This window comes from Cuculus canorus, chromosome 1, assembly GCF_017976375.1.
Source record: "Cuculus canorus isolate bCucCan1 chromosome 1, bCucCan1.pri, whole genome shotgun sequence".
Taxonomy (NCBI): Eukaryota; Metazoa; Chordata; class Aves; order Cuculiformes; family Cuculidae; genus Cuculus; species Cuculus canorus.
In genome coordinates this window covers 207,044,745-207,065,504 of record NC_071401.1, presented here as the reverse complement: position 1 = coordinate 207,065,504, position 20,760 = coordinate 207,044,745, and the positions used below count along the sequence as shown (strand labels likewise).

At 49.6% G+C, this 20,760-nt stretch overlaps 1 protein-coding gene across 2 annotated transcripts in view; it reads right to left on the bottom strand.

Moving 5' to 3' along the window:
- Positions 1–4,518: 4,518 nt before the first annotated feature.
- The window catches only part of NET1 (neuroepithelial cell transforming 1), a 76,858-nt gene continuing 60,616 nt past the window's right edge, over positions 4,519–20,760 (bottom strand). Inside the window, exons 1-10 of one of the 2 annotated variants that reach the window (XM_009563388.2) lie at positions 18,367–18,531; positions 12,723–12,830; positions 11,783–11,950; positions 10,945–11,007; positions 10,418–10,514; positions 10,232–10,308; positions 9,477–9,734; positions 8,537–8,707; positions 7,470–7,656; positions 4,519–6,354 (exon numbers count right to left, since the gene is read on the bottom strand). In XM_009563388.2, coding sequence (XP_009561683.2) covers positions 5,954–6,354; positions 7,470–7,656; positions 8,537–8,707; positions 9,477–9,734; positions 10,232–10,308; positions 10,418–10,514; positions 10,945–11,007; positions 11,783–11,950; positions 12,723–12,830; positions 18,367–18,459 — 1,623 coding nt within the window. In that variant the 5' untranslated portion in view covers positions 18,460–18,531 and the 3' untranslated portion in view covers positions 4,519–5,953. Of the gene's footprint in view, positions 6,355–7,469; positions 7,657–8,536; positions 8,708–9,476; positions 9,735–10,231; positions 10,309–10,417; positions 10,515–10,944; positions 11,008–11,782; positions 11,951–12,722; positions 12,831–18,366; positions 18,532–20,760 lie in introns of those variants that run through there. The other variant, XM_009563387.2, reaches the window with a different exon arrangement.

Genomic DNA, 20,760 nt, shown 5'->3' with positions numbered 1-20,760 from the left:
TTTAAGGAAGGATTTCTTCACCATGAGAGTGGTGAGGCCCTGGCACAGGTTTGTCCAGGGAAGTTGTGGCTGCCCCATCCCTGGAGGTGTTCAAGGCCAGGCTGGATGGGGCCTTGAGCAGCCTGATCCAGTGGGAGGTGTCCCTGCCCATGGCAGGGGGGTTGGAACTGGATGATCTTTAAGGTCCTTTCCAACACAAACCATTCTATGATTCTGTTTTCAAAGCCTGGGAGTTAAGGTGTTTGAGCAGTAAGGGGAAATGTTTGAGCTCCAAAATGAAGGTGGGCTGACTCCCTGGGTCACTTCGCTAAGGATGAAAGGATTGCTGCATCCTGAGCGTCCCTTGGTGCTGAGCAAAGCTGGAAGGTGCTGAGGGGTTTGCTGCCTCACCACCCACCACTTCCCCATCATATCTCCGTCACCAGCACCCATCACTTCCCCATCATGAGCAGATGAGGTGGTTGAGTCACCATTCCTGGAAGTATTTAAAAGACAGGCAGATGAGGTACTTACGGGTATGGTTTAGTGGCAGATAGAAATGGTTGAACTGAAAGATCTCAGAGGTCTTTTCCAACCTGGTAATTCTATGAGCACTTACCACCTCCCCATGCTCAGCACCCATCATCTCTCATGATCAATGCCCATTGCCAACACTCATCATCTCTCCATGATCAGTGCCCATTATAATAACCCATCACCTCCCCACAATCACAACCAGCACCCACCACCTCCTCATGATCAGCACCCATCAGCAGCACCCACCACCTCCCCATCACCAGCTCCCATGATGAGCACCCATTGCCTCTCCATCGCCTCCTGATCGCCAGAACCCATTGCCAGCACTCACCACCTCCCCATGCTCAGCACCCATCACCTCCCCATCAACGGAACCCATTGCCTCCCACCTTTACATAAATCTTTAGGAGAAGATCAGGCCAACCCTTGATTTTGACCGTGCTTAAACACTCCCCCGTTAGCACGTGAAGATAATTAACCTAATAAAACCGCCCACTGGCCCAGAGAATCCCACACTTTCTGGCTGAGTCCTATTTACAGCATCAGAGGTGGGCTGTAGGGTAGGATGGGACAATGGCAAGGCCACCATGGTGGGAGGCAGGAGAACACAACCACAAGCTGATAGGTGTTTTGGCAGCTGATTTTCCTGGGTTGTCTCCTTCCAGAGTTGGACAGGGGTTGATGCTTTGATGACAAGGGTGCAAGCAGCCAGCGTTAAAGCCTCACGTGGGGTTTTCTGGGTGGCTTTGAATGATCTGATCCAGGTAATGGCTAAAAACCCCAGACCAGATGGTTAAAAACATCCAGCTGGATCATCCGGAGCCTGGCCAGCTCGTAACACAAGCCCAGATGTGCACAGATGTGTGCGGCGATGTCTGGGTTTGCATTTGCAGACGAGGCGCTGGAAGGGGAAGAGACTGAGAGATTCATTGAAAACCAGAAAGTTGGAAGCAGAGAGGGAAACCACTCCAACAGGGAAAACTCCGTGGGGCCCCCAGCCATGCCGAGGGCGGCTGGTCTGGTCCCGCCAGCGTCTGTGGGGATGGGGAGGAACCTGCACAAAGCTCAGCATAAATTGGACTGGAGTTTAATGTGTAAAACGGGACTGTGTAGAATGGTTTGGGGTGGAAGGGACCTCAAAACCCATGCAGTTCCACCCCTCTGCCATGGGCAGGGACACCTCCCACTGGACCAGACTGCTCGAGGTCCTGACCAACCTGGCCTTGAGCACCTCCAGGGATGGGGCAGCCACAGCTTCCCTGGGCAACCTGATCCAGGGCCTCACCACCCTCATTTGGAAGAAGTTCTTCCTAATGTCTAATCTAAATCTCCCCCCTTCCAATTTAAAGCGGTTGCCACTTGTTCTATCACTCTAGGCCCTTGGAAAAAGTCCCTCCCCAGCCTTCCTGGAGCCCCTTCAGGTCCTAGAAAGCGGCTCTAAGCTCTCCCTGGAGCCTTCTCTTCTCCAGGCTGAACAACCCCAACTCTGTCAGCCTGTCCTCATAGCGGAGGTACTCCAGCCCTTGGATCATCTTTGTGGTCTCCTCTGGACCCATTCCTACAGTTCCAGGAGAGGCTGAGTTTGGAGATGATCTCATAATAGCTGCTGGATCTCCAGGGAATGACAGCTGCCAGGTGTAAAACTTGGGCTTTGTTGGCTTGTGCTTTATTTTAGGCATTGGAGTTTTCTAAAGGGCAAACTGTAGGATGTACAGGGCACCTCCTTAGGACGAACTTCTTCCCTCTGAGAGTGGTGAGGCCGTGGCACAGGTTGCTCAGAGAAGTCATGGCTGCCCCATCCCTGGAGGTGTTCAGGGCCAAGTTGGATGGGGTTTTGAGCACCCTGGTCCAGTGGGAGGTATCCCTTCCCATGGCAGGGGGGTGGAACTGGATGACCTTTAAGGTCCCTTCCAACCCAAACCACTTCATGATTCTAACGTTGGGCTTTTTCCAGCCCAAAGGAAGGGACCTAGGTCCCACTTTTAGCCCTGCCAGATGTCACCATGGCAGAGCAGGGAGGCTGAGATCAGGATGCTGGGGACATGCTTGGGAGAGGCTTGTGCCCTGCTCTGATCTGACTCCTGAAGGTCTCACCTGTACGGCAGGGCGGTGCTGGCTCCTCTCCGCACGTAGCACTTGAACTGGGTGGATCCCAAAAGGTAAATACGGGGGCTGGGGAGTGTCTTACCGAAGGCAGAGGTGGCCACGTGTCTGCTGGGCATGATCACCTTCCCTTTCCCCGACCACAACCAGGATATCGTATGGCCAGGGTGGCTGAGGATGTTGGGACTCATTAGGGCCCGAGTTCCACCTCTGCCCTTGGATATTTGATCTCTCTGTGTCCCAGGGTCCCCCCAGACATGAGCTGGGAAGTCTTGGCGCAGCGCAGGCGAGGAAAGGGCTGGCCGGGATCCGTCGGGAGTTCAGCATGGGAGGAAGCCAGGGAAGCCCGGCTTGTTTAGTCTAGTAAAGTCAGGCCGAGGCGGTCGACGGCTGCGGTCAGCACAGTCAGGCTGCACATTCCTCCCAGAGGGACTGAGTGGGGATAGGAACCACCAGGAGTTGGGGATGGGAGGGGGGAATTTCCTTTTCAAGGAAAATTAAGTTTTTGACTCATTTATTGTTGGCTAAGGATGACGAGACGAAGGCTCAGTCCCAGCCCGGCTGCACTGGAGGATGAGCAGGCTCCCTGCAGGGTTTCCTCTCCAGTGAGGATGAGCTGTGTGCTCCGACTGCTCACTAAGCTCTTTTTATTTCAGGAGGAGACTTTTTTCTGGCTTCTGCCTGCTTTGGGAAGGGCTGAGGCTCCTCCAGACCAAGACTCAGCTTCACAGGTCAAAGCCCAACTCTAAGCCTTCTCCCTGCAAACAGAGCTGTGCTTTCCCTCTGGAGCAGATCCAGAGGACACAGGGGAGCGTGGCCACCCCAAGGGAAATGGCAAGGACCACCAGGAGCTGCAGACACCCCTCTCCGTGGTCAGGCCATAGCTTTTCAGGAGGGCTGTGGAGACCTGATGGCTTCATCATGCTGCTGAGAACCAAGGACTCCCCCTGCCCTGGGAAGCTGCCCTGGTGGAAGAGAATCTGCCCAGCAGGGTCCACTTTCCATTTCAGGTTCATCTAGGAGAGAACTTTTAAACATCTGCGTAACTGACTCTTTCAGTTCTGCAAAATAGTTTCTTTTCCATAGTAAGGAGGTTGTGGAGCCCCAGGAGGGCAGGGATTGCTGTCCCGGCTCCCTTTTCCCCCAGAAAAGGAGGGCAGAGATGCAAGTGCTGGGGTGAGTCAGGCGGCTGGGCCCTCTTTTATGGCTCCTTCACATTGCACGCCAAGGGCGGCGGCTGCCAGGTCCCACAGTGCACAGAGCTGGAAACCACTGGCTCGTGTCCTGCCCAGCCACAGCAGCACAAAGAGGAATCGTGACAGAGAAGGGGGTTTTGGATATGGCCACAGCTCCCTCCTGCGAGCTGCAGCCTTGTCCAGCTCATGTGCTTGAGCCTATAAAGATGACCCGAGGAACGGAGCATCTCTGCTATGAGGACAGGCTGAGAGTTGGGGTTGTTCATGCTGGAGAAGAGAAGACTCCAAGGAGACTTTAGAGCAGCTTCCAGTACCTGAAGGGGCTCCAGGAAAGCTGGGGAGGGACATTTTCAAGGGCCTGGAGTGATGGGATGAGGGGGAATAGCTTTAAATTGGAAGGGGAAGATGTAGATTAGGCATTAGGAAGAAATTCTTCCAGATGAGGGTGGTGAGACAGTGGCAGTTGCGGCTGCCCCATCCCTGGATGTGTTCAAGGCCAGGTTGGATGGGCCTTGGGCAGCCTGATCCAGTGGGAGGTGTCCCTGCCCATGGCAGGGGGGTTGGAGCTGGTTTATCTTTAAAGGTCCCTTCCAACCCAAACCATTCCATGATTCTAAGTACAGTTACCTGCTGACCTGCAGCACCCATGCCCCAACCACATCCCTTCCCAAGAGCAACTGAGACGAGGCAGGCGAGAGGCTGGCAGGAATTTAATCATACTTGGCACTGGAAACTGTACAATCCATTTACAGAGAACCACCCGTCCGTGTCTATGTACACCCTCTTCCCATTTCCAACTTTACTGGCCAGACATGACAGGCAGTGGCCCTCGACACACGAGTTATGGCCCCTCAAGCACATACTGCAGGTGCCCAAGGATCATGGATCGCTGTCCTAACCCTGTCAAAGGACAGGAAGGACCTGTTGGCTTTGCTCAAAGCTGTCACCACTTCCTGTATCCCTTTGCAGCGCCGTTACTGAGCTGGCATCTCCCACACCAATCTTTGGACCGCTAGAACATGGCAGTGTCACCATTCCGAGAATATACAACCCCTATCTCTGTCCTTCTACCTCATCAGCTTCAAACACTCTCTCTTCTCTACCTTTCTACCACATGCAAGAACCCCTTGGTTGCCTCCAGTCTTGCCTCACTGCAGAAGGCATTTCATTTCCAAAAGGCAACAGGAACAAAAAAATCTACCTGCACTCCCCACTACTCCCCTCTAGCTGCTGCTTCTCTCCCTCCCCAAACCCTTTACAACATTCCTAGAACTTCCCGACCCCCATGAGTGATGCAGTTCTCTTTCAGTAAGCCGGAGCGCACACGAGCCACTCATAACGGGGTACACTGAGCGTCTCCTCTCAGCCCATCAGGCTCTCAACGCTGTGGCTCGCCTGCGCTCCGTGGAGCTGCGGAGTGATGCGAGAAAGAGTTCTAGACACGCACATCTCCGAGCAAGGATAGAGTACTTGGAAGAAAATGCCAAGTCTGAACAATGAAATACAAAAGTAAAAAAGAAAAAAAACCAACAAAGAAAAAACCAAAACCCCCCAAACAAATTAAAAAAAAAAAAACCAACTAAAAAACTTAAATATCTGTCAGGTTACAAGAGTGAAAATGAGGAATGTACAAAGGACACACTCAGTGAAAGATTCCAGTAGGGAAATTGAGAACCTGCTGAACATAGGGTCTGGTTTTTTTTTTCCCCACTCACATGCTGTGTGAGACAAGAAGGAAACATACGTTTGTGTTTTGAGCCTCGTGGTGCCAATTCCACCCTTGGAAAAGAGCGGCGCTGCCAAGCTGGTGGCAACAGCCCCCATTCCCGTGTTTTCCAACCTCAACTGCCGCATGTGAAGATCTTCTAGAAACCAAAGTGCGCTTTTCAAATGTGCCACGGGCAGAGCTCCGAATCCCTGACTCGCAGTGTCAAACCCAGGTTCAAAGGGGCCATGTTTGCAAAAACAGACCCCAGTTCAGCAGTGTTACCTGTATACCAGTAGCTGCCATGACAACACCAACCCCAAACCAGTTCTGGTCGGTAGAGCAGATCCAACCATGCTCACATTACAAAGAGAAATGTACACGTTATTTATAAATAAACAGTCCTCCCCCAGGATGTCACCGGGCCCTTCTTTTACACCAGCGTTTCTTTCCGCTTGCCACTTAGCTGCTTCTCCCTTGTTTTTCTGTGCCCAGATGATGTTCTGTGTGTTTTCAGGCCCTTGGCCTCCTCTGAGTCCAGGATGGAGCTGCGTTCGGATGTGCTTTCATCTAGCTCCATCTCGGTGATGCCAGACATGGCAGACTGCCTCTTCTGGGCTCTGACGTTGGGCGCAGAGGGGTTGTTCTCCTCCGACTCTTCGCTCAGCTCTGGCAGCTCCGTCAGCTCTGCCGCGGCAGCAGTCCGCTGGAAGGGAGCGATGGCGGTTCGGATGCAGTTCACCCATTGCTGCTTGTGGAAGACATCATTGGCCTGCAGTGTGTGCGACTGGCCTGGGGAGGGATCTTGGAAACGAACTCGGAAGATATTTTTAGCTGGAGATAAACATAGGAAAAAGCAGATCAGTTCCTAGCTCAATATTTAGAGATTCCAGTGCTAAACAAGCGACCTGGACTGCCCTGCTCTGCTTCAAAGAAAGCATCCAAAATACCACCAAACCTCCCTAAATCCTGGAAGCCAGAGACATTGAAATAGATGTTTTCTAAACTGAGCACTCTCTTCAAAACATAAACATCTAAGTGTAAGGTCCTACACCTGGGTCAGGGCAATCTGCGGCATCGATACAGGCTGGGGGACGATGTGACTGAGAGCAGTGCTATGGAGAAGGACTTGGGGTGCTGGTGGATGAGAGGCTCAACACTAGCAGGCAATGTGTGCTCACAGCTCAGAAGGCCAACCGTGTCCTGGGCTGCATCGAAAGTGGTGTGGCCAGGAGGGCGAGGGACGGGGTTCTGTCCCTCTACCCTGCTCTGGTGAGACCCCAGCTGGAGTCCTGTGTCCAGTTCTGGAATCCCCAACGGAAAAAGGAGATGGAACTGTTGGAACAGTTCCAGAGGAGGCTATGGAGACGATGCGAGGGCTGGAGCACCTCTGCTCTGAAGCCAGGCTGATGGAGTTGGGGTTGTCCAGCCTGGAGAAGAGAAGGCTCCAGGGAGACCTTAGAGCAGCTTCCAGTACCATAAGAGACTAAAGGAAAGCCAGGGAAGGCCTTTTTCCAAGACAGAACAAGGGGGAATGGTTTTAAATTGGAACGGGAAAGATTTAGATGAGACAGTAGGAAGAACTTCTTCCTGAGGAAGGTGGTGAGGCCCTGTCCTGGTTGCCAAGGAAGTTGTGGCTGCCCCCTCCCTGGAGATGTTCAAGGCCAGGTTGGATGGGGCTTTGAGCAACCTGGTCCAGCAGGAGGTGTCCCTGTCCATGGCAGGGGGTTGGAACTGGATAGGCTTTCAGGTCCCTTCCAACCCAACCCATTCTATGATTATAGAAGTTTATGGCCACCAAATATAAAACTGCACAGTCTAAATGCAGCTGCTGGGGCACAACACGTGTCTGCTGTCCTCAAAGAGCCTCACTCCAAAAGGATCTGTACCCAAGTGTAGTTTCTCCTCTCCAACTGATTCCCATGCAGATGAACTGGTTTGGTCCGTACCTTTATCAGCATTGCCAAAAGCTCCTCGAAAGGATCCTCCCATTTTCACATCACCATCCTGCAAGTCCTCAAGGATAAGCTCCTGGACCGGAATGGGCTGCCTGTACACTTGGTAGGCCTGACGCTCATTGCGAGTGACCGGCCGGGTCAAAACCAGGATGTCTTGGAAGAGGAAGACATAGAGTTTCTGAAAGGGAAAGCGCATTTGAATATGAGCAAAGCGTTGTATTCAAAGCGGTCACACATCCTCTGGGACTTAAGGCCACGTTATCTGAAGTTGCACCCATGTCAATTTTCCTGCTGCAGCACCGCAGGGCCCTGGCAGTGCTGGCACTGACATCAACGGGTTTATTACTTTAATGACCCTTAAAAAGTGAATTATGGTTTACAGATGGCAGGAACAGGATGATTAGAAGCAGCGTCTTTTCTGACAATACAAAATGCTTCGTGTGTACAGAAGTGCAATGGCCAAATTAAACAAAAATTGCCCCCAAAACAACCGAAAAATAAAGAAAATGGAGAAGATTTGATGTTTAAACTGAGGTTACCCCTGAAAGCCAGGACAAAAGGCAGCAAACCCTCGAGTCCAGCAGGGTTTCTCAGCACTGCTGCAATAGAAGATAAACTTCTGGCAGTTCATCTAAAAGCCAAATAGGCTTTTGCAGGAAGGCTTTTGTTTGGAAAAGCTGTGCGCCAGCGCTCATAATGGGGAATGTCAGAGTACCTGAAAGTAAACAGCAGGCAGGAAATCCCTTCTGATGGAGAGCTTGGGCTCCCAGCACACTGTCTATGGTAATTCTGTGCTAAGTATTTTCCACCTTCTGAAGGCCAATTGTAAAGCTGTTGGCAGGAAACTTTCCCTTACACCCTGAGACACAGGCTGCCATCAGGTGCTTTCTCTCCTGCTTTTTAAATGTAGCTAATTGTCTAAACTAATTGCCCAAACTAATTGCCCCTGAGGGATGGAAGGGCTCCTGGCCCCACTATTACAGAAAAACACTTTTAACTACCTCCGAGGGAAGCTTTTCAAACTAGAGAACTGATTACCATGAAGATGAGAGACTTACATGTCCATTTTTATTCTTCAGCTCCCCATGGCACAGTAAAACTTTGCTGCCTTCAATCCTTGGGTCCTTCTGCTTTTCATCCAGATATTCCAGCTTGTCGATGTAATATTGGCACTCTGACTCCCCCTTCTTCAGGTTGATGTCAGAGAGGACTCCTTGGATGATAGATATCTATAAAACAAAACATTTACATGTGATTGAACAGCAAGCTCCGCTTGAGCATCTTCCCTTTAAGTGCTGTTCAACAGCTCCACATGATGAAGCCCATCTGGAGTCCTGTGTCCAGTTCTGGAATCCCCAACATAAGGAGATGCAACTGTTGGAACAGGTCCAGAGGAGGCCATGAAGATGATGCGAGGCCTGGAGCACCTCTGCTATGAGGACAGGCTGACAGAATTACGGTTGTTCAGCCTGGAGAAGAGAAGGCTCCAGGGAGACCTTCTAGTGACCTTCCAGTACCTGAAGGGGCTCCTAGAAGGCTGGGGAGGGACTTTTTACAAGAGCCTGGAGTGACAGGATGAGGGGGAATGGCTTTAAATTGGAAGGGGGAAGATTTAGATTAGACATTAGGAAGAAATTCTTCATTATGAGGGTGGTGAGACCCTGCCCAAGTTGCCCAAGGAAGCTGTAGATGCCCCATCCCTGGAGGTGTTCAAGGCCAGGTTGGCTGGGACCTTGAGCAGCCTGGTCCAGCAGGAGGTGTTCCTGCCCATGGCAGGGAGGTTGGAATTGGATGACCTTTAATGTTCCTTCCAACCAAAACCAATTGATGAATCCATGTGGATTGCTGTCTCTCTTGCATTCACAAAAGTTTACAGTCAGATTTGTGCTCACCAAGAAAACCACCCCAGGAAATTGCTGAGGGTTTAAGAAAGCTTTCTAGAGCTCCAGAATGACGTGCTTATGTCAGAACAATGATCGTGAAGTAACTGTTACTTACGGCTTCTTCCAGAATCTGGATATCGGGATGGTCTTTGGGAGTGTGCCTCAGGATCTCTTTGAGGAGAAGTGGGTATTTGACCAGTCGACTTCGAGGAATGTCCAAGAAGCTCCAAAGGTCTAGCTTGCGGCTGAAAGGAGACTCAAGACAGCGCTGAAGGAAGTCCTGCACTCTCCGGTCCTGCTTCTTCTGATCCAGAAGTGCTTTGGCTGCCAGTTGATTGCTGCAGTAACCTTTGTAGGCATGGAGTCGTGGCAACTGGAGGAGAAAAGAACAATGGTTGGGAGTCAAATTCCGCATAGAAAAAGCAAATCACATTAACGTGTCAAACTCCGGGAGCTCTGCTACCCTCGCTGGGATACTCTGCCCAATAAGAAAAGCTAATGGAATATCTTGTATACAGAGCGAGCCCTTTGTGAGGGAAACAAGGGCATCCATGCCTGATGCCTTTGAAGTTCAGATGTTTGAGATTAATGGAGATAAAAGTTATTGAAATCACATCAGTGGCAAACAGTCCAGAAGATATAGACATTTCAAACATAAATCAGCAAGTAATTGCAGTCACACTAGTGTAAAGTCTCCAGGGTGAAATCATGGCCCATTACGGCTGACAGAGTCCCATTGTTTTCAGAGTAGCCAGGATTTCCGTTTCAATCTTTCACTCAAGGCCACAAAAGCCCAGAGCTTTTCGGCTTCTGGCTTTAAACAGTCTTTAAGCGCACTTTTAGCCTGCTATCTCTAAGTTATGTACTCACCCACTTGACAAGAATGGGTCCAATCTGCTCCACTGTTCCATCTGGTTTTGTTGCTTCTCCTAAACTTGCCAACAAGTCTGGAATTGAAACACAAAAATAGAAATTGCAGCAATGCCCTAATGTGAGAAAGCATAAAGTTTAACTCTTAGTCAGCACATTGTGTGAAAGTGTTCCAATTGCTCTTACCTTCATGCAGAGGAATATAAGAATCCAAGTCCCCAAATATGTGGGTGAGCTCCTCCTCAGACATGATGGAGAGTTTCAGCATGGGATCATGATAGGCCTGTCAAAGAACATTGATATTAAAATATATTCACATCTCTCAAGTCCAAAAGCTGACTAAATATGAGAGGCCATATCCTCTGCAGGACAGATATGAGGCAATGCCAACACAAACAGAAATATTGACTCTGCTAAAGTCAATATTTCATACACGTCTGTATGAAGATACTGAGGCCTTTAAAGGAAAAGTCAACTGTTTTCATCTCAGAGAGGGATCCCCAACCAGCTCTGCAGGACTGCAAAGCGCAATCCTTTCTTGGCTCGTTTGTTGCAATCAAACCGGTACTGCGGGACTGCTCACATCACCTTAGGGGCCAGCTGTCAAACTGTGGGTTCTGGGCCTGACAAAGCTGACGTGTCATGTTTGCGGGTGCAAAGAAACTTCATTACTAAATGCAATCTGATTACTGACTGCAGAATAAAACACTCACCTTTCTGGCAAGCTTCAGGTCTTCGATCAGGTCCTGCTCTCCCCTAGACATTTCGTATATGGCCTGTGAGGAAAGGGATAAGACATCGAGAGTCATTTTTAATCCATCTTTCTCTGAAAGAGCCTTTCAGCACACAAAGTACATCCCGTGTCTACAGTGGGAACCAGTTTTTGCCAGCTGAATCACTGTATGCCACCTGGGCATGACAACCCCAAATAAATCTGCTGCCTTTCCCAGCTCTGAGAAAGCAACGTTACTTACAACTGCGTGAAAGCTCTGATGCTCACACGCAAGCCAAATTAAATATTAGCGCCTTTTAAATCACTGCTTTTACACAGGCAAGGACGAAAAAAACAAAACCCAAAACGCCACAGAGGTCAAATCCCAGGCATCTTTAATCAGCTTCCGTGTTGTCACTAGAAGATTTGTCTAAGAACTACAGGAAAAAGGCAAGCCAAGGCCTTGGTGTTTGGCTTCCAACCAATTGTCAAGAACTTTAAGAGAAAGACAGCTGGCTTTACAAGGAACCCAGCTTTACGTCTGCTGCAAAGCAACCAGCGCGGCTGGGTCTTGGATTGCAGAAATGCTAAGCCCCCATGGAAAGAGTTTGGCATCTCTGAAGGGTCAAACTGTGGAGATGAACTCCCTAGTGACTCAAGAGAGAGAAGCCTACCTTTTCCCACGCCTAACAGCAATAAATCTAACTGTTTAGAAATGAAGGTGCACAGGAAGATACAGCTGCCCAAAGATGCTCATTAATCCTTTCTCCCTCAAGAAAAAAGCCCAAGCCAAGGCCTCGGCTGCCTTTCCCAGTCCCGCTGTTTAATGGAGAGCTTACCTCTTGGCGCTTGATTTCTTTGGTGCTCAGGGACTCTTTCATGTTGACATCTAACATCTCAGACCAAAGCACGCTGTTTCTTCTTTTAGGAGGAGTAGGAGCAGCGGATCTGCTACATGACTTCTGGGCACAGCTAGGAGACTTGCTGTCCCCACGAAGGGCAAACGACTACAGGAGTGAAAAAAATAAACTAATTAAAATACATACGTAAAGCAAACAGTTCAGAAGTACAGAAATATTATGGTATTAGCTCTACCCCTCCCAATCCTTCGTCCTCCTCTGTTATACAGGGCAGGAAAACACACCCAGACACTTTTCCTCAGATAAAGGAACACTTTAATCAAGCTGCTGAGAAAACCCCCAGAGATTGGCAAGCTTTTCCATGCGCCTCTCCCTGCACTGATCCAGCTTGGGAGGAGGATGGGCAGATGAAGCTTGGGTCTATTCCCAAGGTATGAGGAAGTAAATAAACAAAGATCATAATTTTACACCTCAAACGGGGCTAATCAGGAGCCACTTGAACTTTGCTCTCGTGCTCTGAAACATTACTAAAACCTTGACGGAGAAGTGCTCTTATCTGCGTGCACGGGGTATTGTGTTCCTTCCACAACACTCCTCGAACATACTGAAAGATCGCTGAACAGCAGGGTCAGTTCACTTTTGTGCACGTGCTCCAGCGCTTGTATCTCAAGTACTGGAACAGTTTATCAACTGATTCTCCCTATCTGAGTCAGTTTATTACTGCTTAAACTTCCAATAACTCAAACAAGCCACCTCTGAACTCTTGAACTTTTCTTCATCCCCAAGCGAGCTTTCTGTCCTTGTGTGGATCAGACAGAAGATTTCCAAGTGATGCCTGGAAATCCCAGTTTTATCCCCATACAGCCAATACATTCCCAGAGTCTCCACACTCCCAGGACCAGAAGGCTCTGCTTTTTACCTGTATCGTCTGCCCAAAGCGCCGAACTGCACCATTTCTTACAGGAGAGATCAAGTTCGCCAGGGATGTCACCCTTGCTAAAGGCCGAACCCGCTTATTACTTGGCTCCTGTAAATAAAGCAGAGAACAAATTGTACTGGCTGTGACTCCCACTTCATTGCTCAAGCTGCTCAAGCAGGTTTCAAAAGCAAAAACCCACTTAAGGAGCGAGAAACACAGCAAAGAGAGTGTTTTGAAGTAGTCATTCATCTTAAAAGGAAAGTAGAGGCTGTAAATATTTGTCTGAACTTTAAGGCTGCAATTAAAGCACAGAGACTTTGCCTGGAATAAAAGAGGCGAGATGACACATAAGTCAATCAGAATTTAAACCAGGGCTCCAATGGGGACCGTTAAGGCTTGAACATAAATAGACTGAAGCTCGCTCCTCCACAAGGCGAGTGACTGTCATCTAAAGATGGAGCTGTGCTCTGCTTTATCATGTTTTCCTTTGTAAGAAGAATGTGTTTTTCCATTTTAATTTTATTTTGGAGCGAAAAGGAGCAGTCAGAGTCTCGGAGAGCCTCAGCAGCTATTCTAACAGCAAACGACCACATGCTGAACATTCCTGCAAGGGACACGCACACACGAAGCAGATAAAATCTAAAACCTCAGTTTACAAAGCTTCCTCCCCCTTCTGCTCCCCCTCACTCCCCACCAAGTCATCATAATTTCTCTTACGTGTTGTTTAAATTTGAAAGATAGAGCTTCTGCTTTTCTACACCACTAATCCCTGCTGGGAGGCCAGAGCAGTTTCAATTCTGTCCTGACCAAAATGCTGCCAAGAAAGAGGAAACGCCCATGGAAATCTCCTGCTGCTTAAGCCTCGATCAGTTTTTAAAAATCATTCTGGCAACATTACATATTTTACATCAAAAATATTGTATTACAGGGACTGCGCAGGAGTTGTGCACAATAGGAGGCTAGGAGGAGACGGACTCAGAGCTTAAGGCCAGGAGAAAGGTGGGATGAGGTGCCCTGGTGCTCTTAAACATCTGGCAGATGGGTGGATGTGACTCATCATCACAAGGAAGCTTCTTAGCATGAAATTTAGATGAGTTGATGGAAGCAGCCACTTAGAATCAGAGAACGGTTTGGAAGAGACCTCAAAGCCCATCCAGTTCCAACCCCCCGGCCACGGGCAGGGACACCTCCCACTGGATTAGGCTGCTCAAAGCCTCATTCATCCTGGCCTTCCACATCTTCAGGGATGGGGCAACCACAACTTCCCTGGGCAACCTGGGCCAGTGCCTCATCACGCTCCTTGGGAAGAATTTCTTCCTAATGTCTAATCTAAATCATCTCCCTTTCAATTTAAAGCCATTCCCCCTCATCCTGTCACTCCAGGTTCTTGTAAAAAGTCACTCCCCAGCCTTCCAGGAGCCTCTTCAGGTACTGGAAGGCCACTAGAAGGTCTCCCTGGAGCCTTCTCGTCTCCAGGCTGAATAACCTCAACTCTCTCAGCCTGTCCTCGTAGCAGAGGTGCTCCAGCCCTTGCATCATCTTTGTGGCCTCCTCTGGACCTATTCCAACAGTTCCTTCTAATGCTGGGGATTCTAGAACTGGATTCAGGGCTACATGTGGGGTCCCACAAGAACAGAGTAGAGGGGCAGAACCCCCTCCCTTGCCCTGCTGGCCATCCTTCTTCTGATGCAGCCCAGATTATGGCTGACCTTCTGGGCTGTGAGCACACGTTGCTGGCTCATGTTGAGCTTCTTTTTTTTGAGTTCATCTCAGCAGAAATTTTACCAAAGCTTTACTGGGCATTTTTGGCTAATTAGAGCTGAGTCCTTCCTCTTACGTTTCAAAAGACGAAGGTTGAGAAGCTGCTTAGGACAAGCTTTCTGCTGCTTCCATGTCCAGTCTGAGATCGCAAGAAAAGTTGCCCAAAATGTCTACTCCTGTGCAGGAACAGAAGTGACAAATGCTGAAAACAAAGAGGAATTGGAACGCAGCAAGCTGAATTCCAGTCCCAAGACTGAGGAAGCATAAAAGCTACGTATGGGGGATCCGATTTCAGCAACACGACCCGAGGAGTGGCCCGTGTGCCTGCCTACACACAGTATTAAGCAAGAAGTTAGCTCCCATTGCAGTCAGCCTTCAACTTGCAGAGGGGGAAAACATGCAAAGAAACAATTTATGAGGGATGCAGAACAGAAGGATCTCTTGGCACAGCACAAAGCGTATTCAAAGTTGTGCTTGAAACATTTGGGTGATCTCAGAACTCTGAGGGTGCAAGAGAAATGGGGAAAAGCTCTAAGAGAGTGACCTCAACCCTAGGATCCTGAATCAGCTGGCTTTAAGTACAGCACCAGAAGCACTGCAGTCACCTCCTCCCTTTGCCAACCATGAGACATTACCCTCAGGACAGAGTCGGCCAGGAAAAGAATTATGCAGGAGGCTGGGAAGTTAGGTTGGGCTCAAGAGCAGACAAGGAAGCTTTAATTAGTTGCAGACATTTCTTAGTGGAGGAAAAGGAGAGGTAATTTACTTCTAGAAAGCCATACCTCAGTGTACTAGAATAAAGAGACACGAGCCAAGAGGAGCTTAAGAACTGCAGGGATGTAAGCAGAAAATATACAGACATGAGCCACACACAGCTCTGTCAAGGCCAGATATAAATAGCCTGGAAAAGAAAGATGTGAAGCTGGAAATGAATAGCAAAGAACCTCAGTACTTTAGGATGCTCGGGAAGTCTTTCGCAGCTCACTGTTAAAGGGTCAGCTCTACCCCCTTTGCAGACAGGAGGACAATGACCCACTATGGCACTGGGGGACACGTGCAAATGCCTTCCCTGCACATCTGTGCTAGGCTGAGGCACAAGGTCTGGCAGACTGCATTTCTGCCGCTCTCTTTCGGACAGGCGGTGCAAAGGGGCTCGCTGGGATTAGAAATCACCACTTTCGTGAAGTCCATACCCACCGAGATAGGCAAAGAGAGGCTTGAAGGGAAAAGGGCTGCTCTCTGGAGCAAAATGAGCCCTGCTCTGCAGAGGGAGGAATTTCACAGGGATCAATTGCCAGGAGCAGAGCATTTTCTGTATACACAACGTTCTCCCTTTCCAGTACCTGAAGGGGCTACAGTAACGTTGCAGAGGGACTTTTTCCAAGGGCCTGGAGTGACAGAATGAGTGGGAATGGCTTTAAATTGGAAGGGAAAGATTTAGTTTAGACATTAGGAAGAAATTCTTCACAATGAAGGTGGTGAGGCGCTGGATCAGGTTGCCCAGGGAAGCTGTAGATGCCCCCTCCCTGGAAGTGTTCAAGGCCAGGTTGGATGGGACCTTGAGCAGTCTGGTCCAGTGGGAGGTGTCCCTGCCCATGGGAGGGGGTTTGGAACTGGATGGGCTTTGAGGTCCCTTCCAACCCAATCCATGCTATGGTTCCCCTGGGGTTGTCGGAAAACAGAAAAACTTCTGTACGCTATAAATTCAGCTTAGCCAAAGGCCATTTCCCCCCTCTCTTTAAATGAAAGAAATCACTTTCTGTCCTGAGTGTGCTCAGACATGAATGCTCAACTGCCAAAAACTTGCATCTGTTTCTTCTTCGTGTCCTTCCAACTACACCGTTTGATCCAAGGCAGTGGGGAGGGGGGAAAAATCCCTCTCCTTAGAAACTCCACCTTCTCTGAGATCCACATTTGAGCTCAGGGTCACGCACTCTGCTTATAGTCAAACCCAGCCGTGGTGTAAGCTGAGACGCGGCGCAGTTCATACTACGGATAACTCTGGCTCAGGGCTTTTTTTGTAGTTCTGGACTTGCAAACAACACTTAAACTGTCTTCATGCTGTATTACTTACAGAGCCCAGATTAGAACGAAGCCTGCAAAGTCTCTGTAACAAGCATGGTGTTAAACATCACAGCACGGACAGATCTTTAAAATCCCAGTGAGTTCAGCAGTGCTTTGGCTTCTACTCAGACTTCTTTTCTATTCTTTATTAACAGTGAATATAAATATATCACAAATACACGCACAAAAGCTAAATCTGAGCCTCAGTGCAGGCAAGACTTCACACCAGGGGAATTTCTCCAGATGCTTCTCTTTTAAGTGCAGATTAACTCTTCACATTCAGACCACAAGGCTCAAAAGAAAACCAGGTTCTGCTTTTGAGCAATGAATATTTTCCTCTCAGCGTACGCACGCCTGCAACCTTTCCCCCCGTGTAAGGTAATAATTAGCGTTTTTTACAAGGGTCACTTACTCGAATGCAATATCCTACGTGCCAGTCCTGTACCAAACACGGTGACGAATCTAAAAACCACGTGCAGCAAAACTTTCCTATTAAGCCAGGGATTTTAGTCACCAGCTCGAATAATTTCTGCCAGAAATCATCACCACCTGACTACCTTTAAGATTAAGGAACTTGTTGAATCAGAGCTCTGCTCTGAAAAAAAGCTCCTTCCCCTCCAAACGAGCAACCAGGCATCAGTACAGAGATAACAAGCCTCGTTTCTCTCAAATACACCAGACTGTTCGCACCCAAGGGGAGGAAATCTGGCCTCAAACTCACTGATAACTGCAGTGGTTCTTGACAGCAACCCAGTGCCTGGCACTGGCAGGAGCTTTGGCTTTAGAGTCAGTGCCCAAGCCCAGCCCCAAAGTTGAACTTCAGATACCCAGCAGGCTGGTTATACCCCACAGCAAACACACATTTTAAGAATCAGAGGCGATTTCTTTTCCTTTAAAAGATCTGGTTTATGTTGTTTCGCTCCCAGCATCTGGTTTCCCTTTTGCACAATGAGATTGCCCAAGTTTGGCTGTTTTAAAGTCAGGATTTGATGAGGCTGGCGACTCAGCCAAGAGTCCTCCAGCCCCAGGGCTGCTGGAACAGGCTTTTTTTTTTTCTCCTTCTCCACCTCATCTCACTGCCTTCTTTTCTTCCCTACTTCATCTCACTGCTAATCTCGACAATAAAACCCTGCCCAGGGCAGCCGGTCCCTACCTGGCTGCTGAACTTTTGCCTCCTGTCGCAGCAGGAGCAGCCACCAGGAACGCAATTATTCTCATCTACATAACAACAACCCATAAAAATAACAATACTTCAAACAAACCCACCCCCTACCAAAACCTATGGGGTTTTTGTTTGGTTTATGCAGCAAACAAACGCTTTAATTAGGAAAAATCCTGTTGGTGGAAAAAATGAATGGAATAAAAGGCGTATTTAATGGAAACCCTGCTGGGAAGTGTGGGATCAGGTGAGGCAATGAACTGGGTTTTAGCTCCTGGCTCTGCTCCTCGAGGGGCTATAAAGGTGTTTAATTAATAGAAAACCCACTGGGAGAAGCAGAATCAGGTGAGGCACCGGTATTTTTTTTTTTGGCTCCTGGTCCCACTCTATTAGTTCAGTTTAAAATATATAATATATAGAGGTTTTAAATTGGTGCCTGCGCGGCACTGGCTTTCGATAGGGAACGGAGACTCCCTTTCAGACTCCTGGCTTGGAGACTCCCTTTCAGGCACGGAGAGCAGAAAGATAATGTGTTAGGGAATCCCAACACCTCTGTCCTCTCCTCAAACCCCGTTTTCCCATCAAAATTCTCCCTTTTCCGCCTCGAAACCCTGCTTTTTCACCCCAAACCCCCTCTATTTCCCCCCCTCTGCTCCTCACCTCCGGCTCCCTGAAGGATTGGTTCTGCGCGTCGATCACCCGGATAGTCCTTTTGATGGGCAGCAGCCCCCCGAGCTCGTCGTGGGCCACCATGGCCACCAGCCCGGCTACCGCGCTCACCTCCTCAGCCCCCGCTCATCCCCAGCTCTGCGACCGCCGGGGCGCCGCACCCCGACCTCACCGCGGGGGGCGGGGCTTGAAGAGATCACGCCCCCCTCGCAGCCAAAGCCACACCCCCTTCATAGACTCATAGAATGGGTTGGGTGGAAAGAGACCTTAAAGCCCATCCGGTTCCAACCATGGGCAGGGACACCTCCCACTGGATCAAGTTGCTCAAAGCTCCATCCAATCTGGCCTTGAACACCTCCAGGGATGGGGCAGCCATGACTTAGAATCATAGAATAGTTTGGGTTGGAAGGGACCTCAAAGATCATTCAGTTCCAATCCCCCTGACATGGGCAGGGACACCTCCCACTGGATCAGGCTGCCCAAGGCCCCATCCAACCTGGCCTTGAACACCTCCAGGGATGGGGCAGCCACAACTTCCCTGGGCAACCTATGCCAGGTCATCACCACTGTCATGGTGAAGAAAGTCTTCCTTCTATCAAGTCTAAATTGCCCCTCTCCAGTTTATAAGTCCATTGCCCCTCGTCCTATCACCACAGGCCTTTATGAACAGTCCCTCCCCAGGTTTCCAGTTGCCCCTTCAGGTACTGGAAGGTTGCTGTAAGATCTCCTCAGAGCCTTCTCTTCTCCAGGCTGAACAACCCCAACTGTCTCAGCCTGTCCTCACAGCAGAGGTTCTCCAGCCCTCTGATCATCTTTGTAGCCCTCCTCCAGACCCATTCCAACAGTTCCATCCCCTTCTTATGTTGAGGATTCCAGAACTGGACACAATACTCCACATGAGGTCTCACAAGAGAGGACTAGAGGGGCAGAATCCCCTCCCTCGCCCTGCTGGCCACACTGCTTTGGATGTGGCCCAGGATACGGTTGGTTTCTGGGCTGCGAGTGCACATTGCTGGCTCATGTCGACTTCTCTGGGCAACCTGTGATGATACCTCACCATCCTCATTGAGAAGAATTTCTTCCTAAGATCTCACCTCAGTCTCCCCTCTTCCAGCTTAAAACCACCCCGCTCCCCCTATCCCTGCACTCCCTGATCAAGAGCCCCTCCCCAGCTTTCCTGGAGCTCCTTCAGGTACCGGAAGGCTGCTATGATTTCTCTGTGGAGACTTACAGAAGGCCAACTGTATTTAGACTAGACATTAGGAAGAAAATCTTCCTGATGAGACCAGTGAGGCCCTGGCAAAGGCTGCACAGGGACCCCATCCCCGGAGGCGTTCAAGGCCAGATTGCATTGGACCTTAAGCAGCCTGATCCAGTGGGAGGTGTCCCTGCCCATGGCATGGGGGTGGAACTGGATGGGCTTTAAGGTCCCTTCCAACCCAAACCATTCCCTGATTCTATGCTAAAACAGGACCCTGGGAAGGCTCTGCTTTAATGAAGCATGATGCAGGCACCCACGGAAGGTCAGGGGGGCTGTTCTGTCACACCCTATGATGGAAAACAGTTTGAAAAGCATGGGGGCCACTATTTGCACCAAAAAGTGACAACCCAAAATGTGTTTTGTTTTTCTGAGGTTTTCACCCTCTTTTTTGGGGGGCTTCTGCCACCCATGGCTACTTGGCAAGAATGGAGGTGGGACACGCTCCACCTGATGGCATCTCTCCCTGCCACCACGAGTTGTTTTTCTCCCTGCCTCAGCCCTCCTTGCTCAAAAAGAAAGAGAATTCTTGTCTAGACCTGTGCTTTTGAGTCTGCTCACAACTTTAAAGGTTGTGTTGGCACGGCTGGGTGAGCCAGGGGCTGGGCTGAGCCTCTCCCCCTCTTCCAAGAGGGAGCCTGTCCCAGCAGGCCTGGCTGAAGATCCAAAGCGGTTGTAGATGTTGTTTGTTTGTTCAAGTCCTATTATTTCTGGCACCACTACAAATCTCCAAAAGAAAAGATCTCTTGTGCTGGTAAAAATAAACCGAGTTGATTTGGCGAAAGGAGAGTGGCTGCGTTGCTGCCTACCTGTCCTGACCAACCTCCTTCCCGGAGGGGATAAACATGGGGTGGCCAGCAGCACCGCAGATTCCCCATGAAAGCCCCAGCTCCCCGTGGCTGCTGTGGGTCGGGTAGAGGGTTTGCAATGGGGTTTTTCAAAGTAATGAATCAGAGAATCCTTTGGCTGGAAAAGACCTTTGAGATCATTAAGTCCAACCATATCTGTCCACTACTAAACCAGATCCCTGAGCACCTCATGTCCCTGTCTTCTAAACCCCTCAAGGGACTGGGACTCCATCACCTCACTGAGCAGCCTCTGCCAGGGCCTGAGAACCCTTTCCGTGA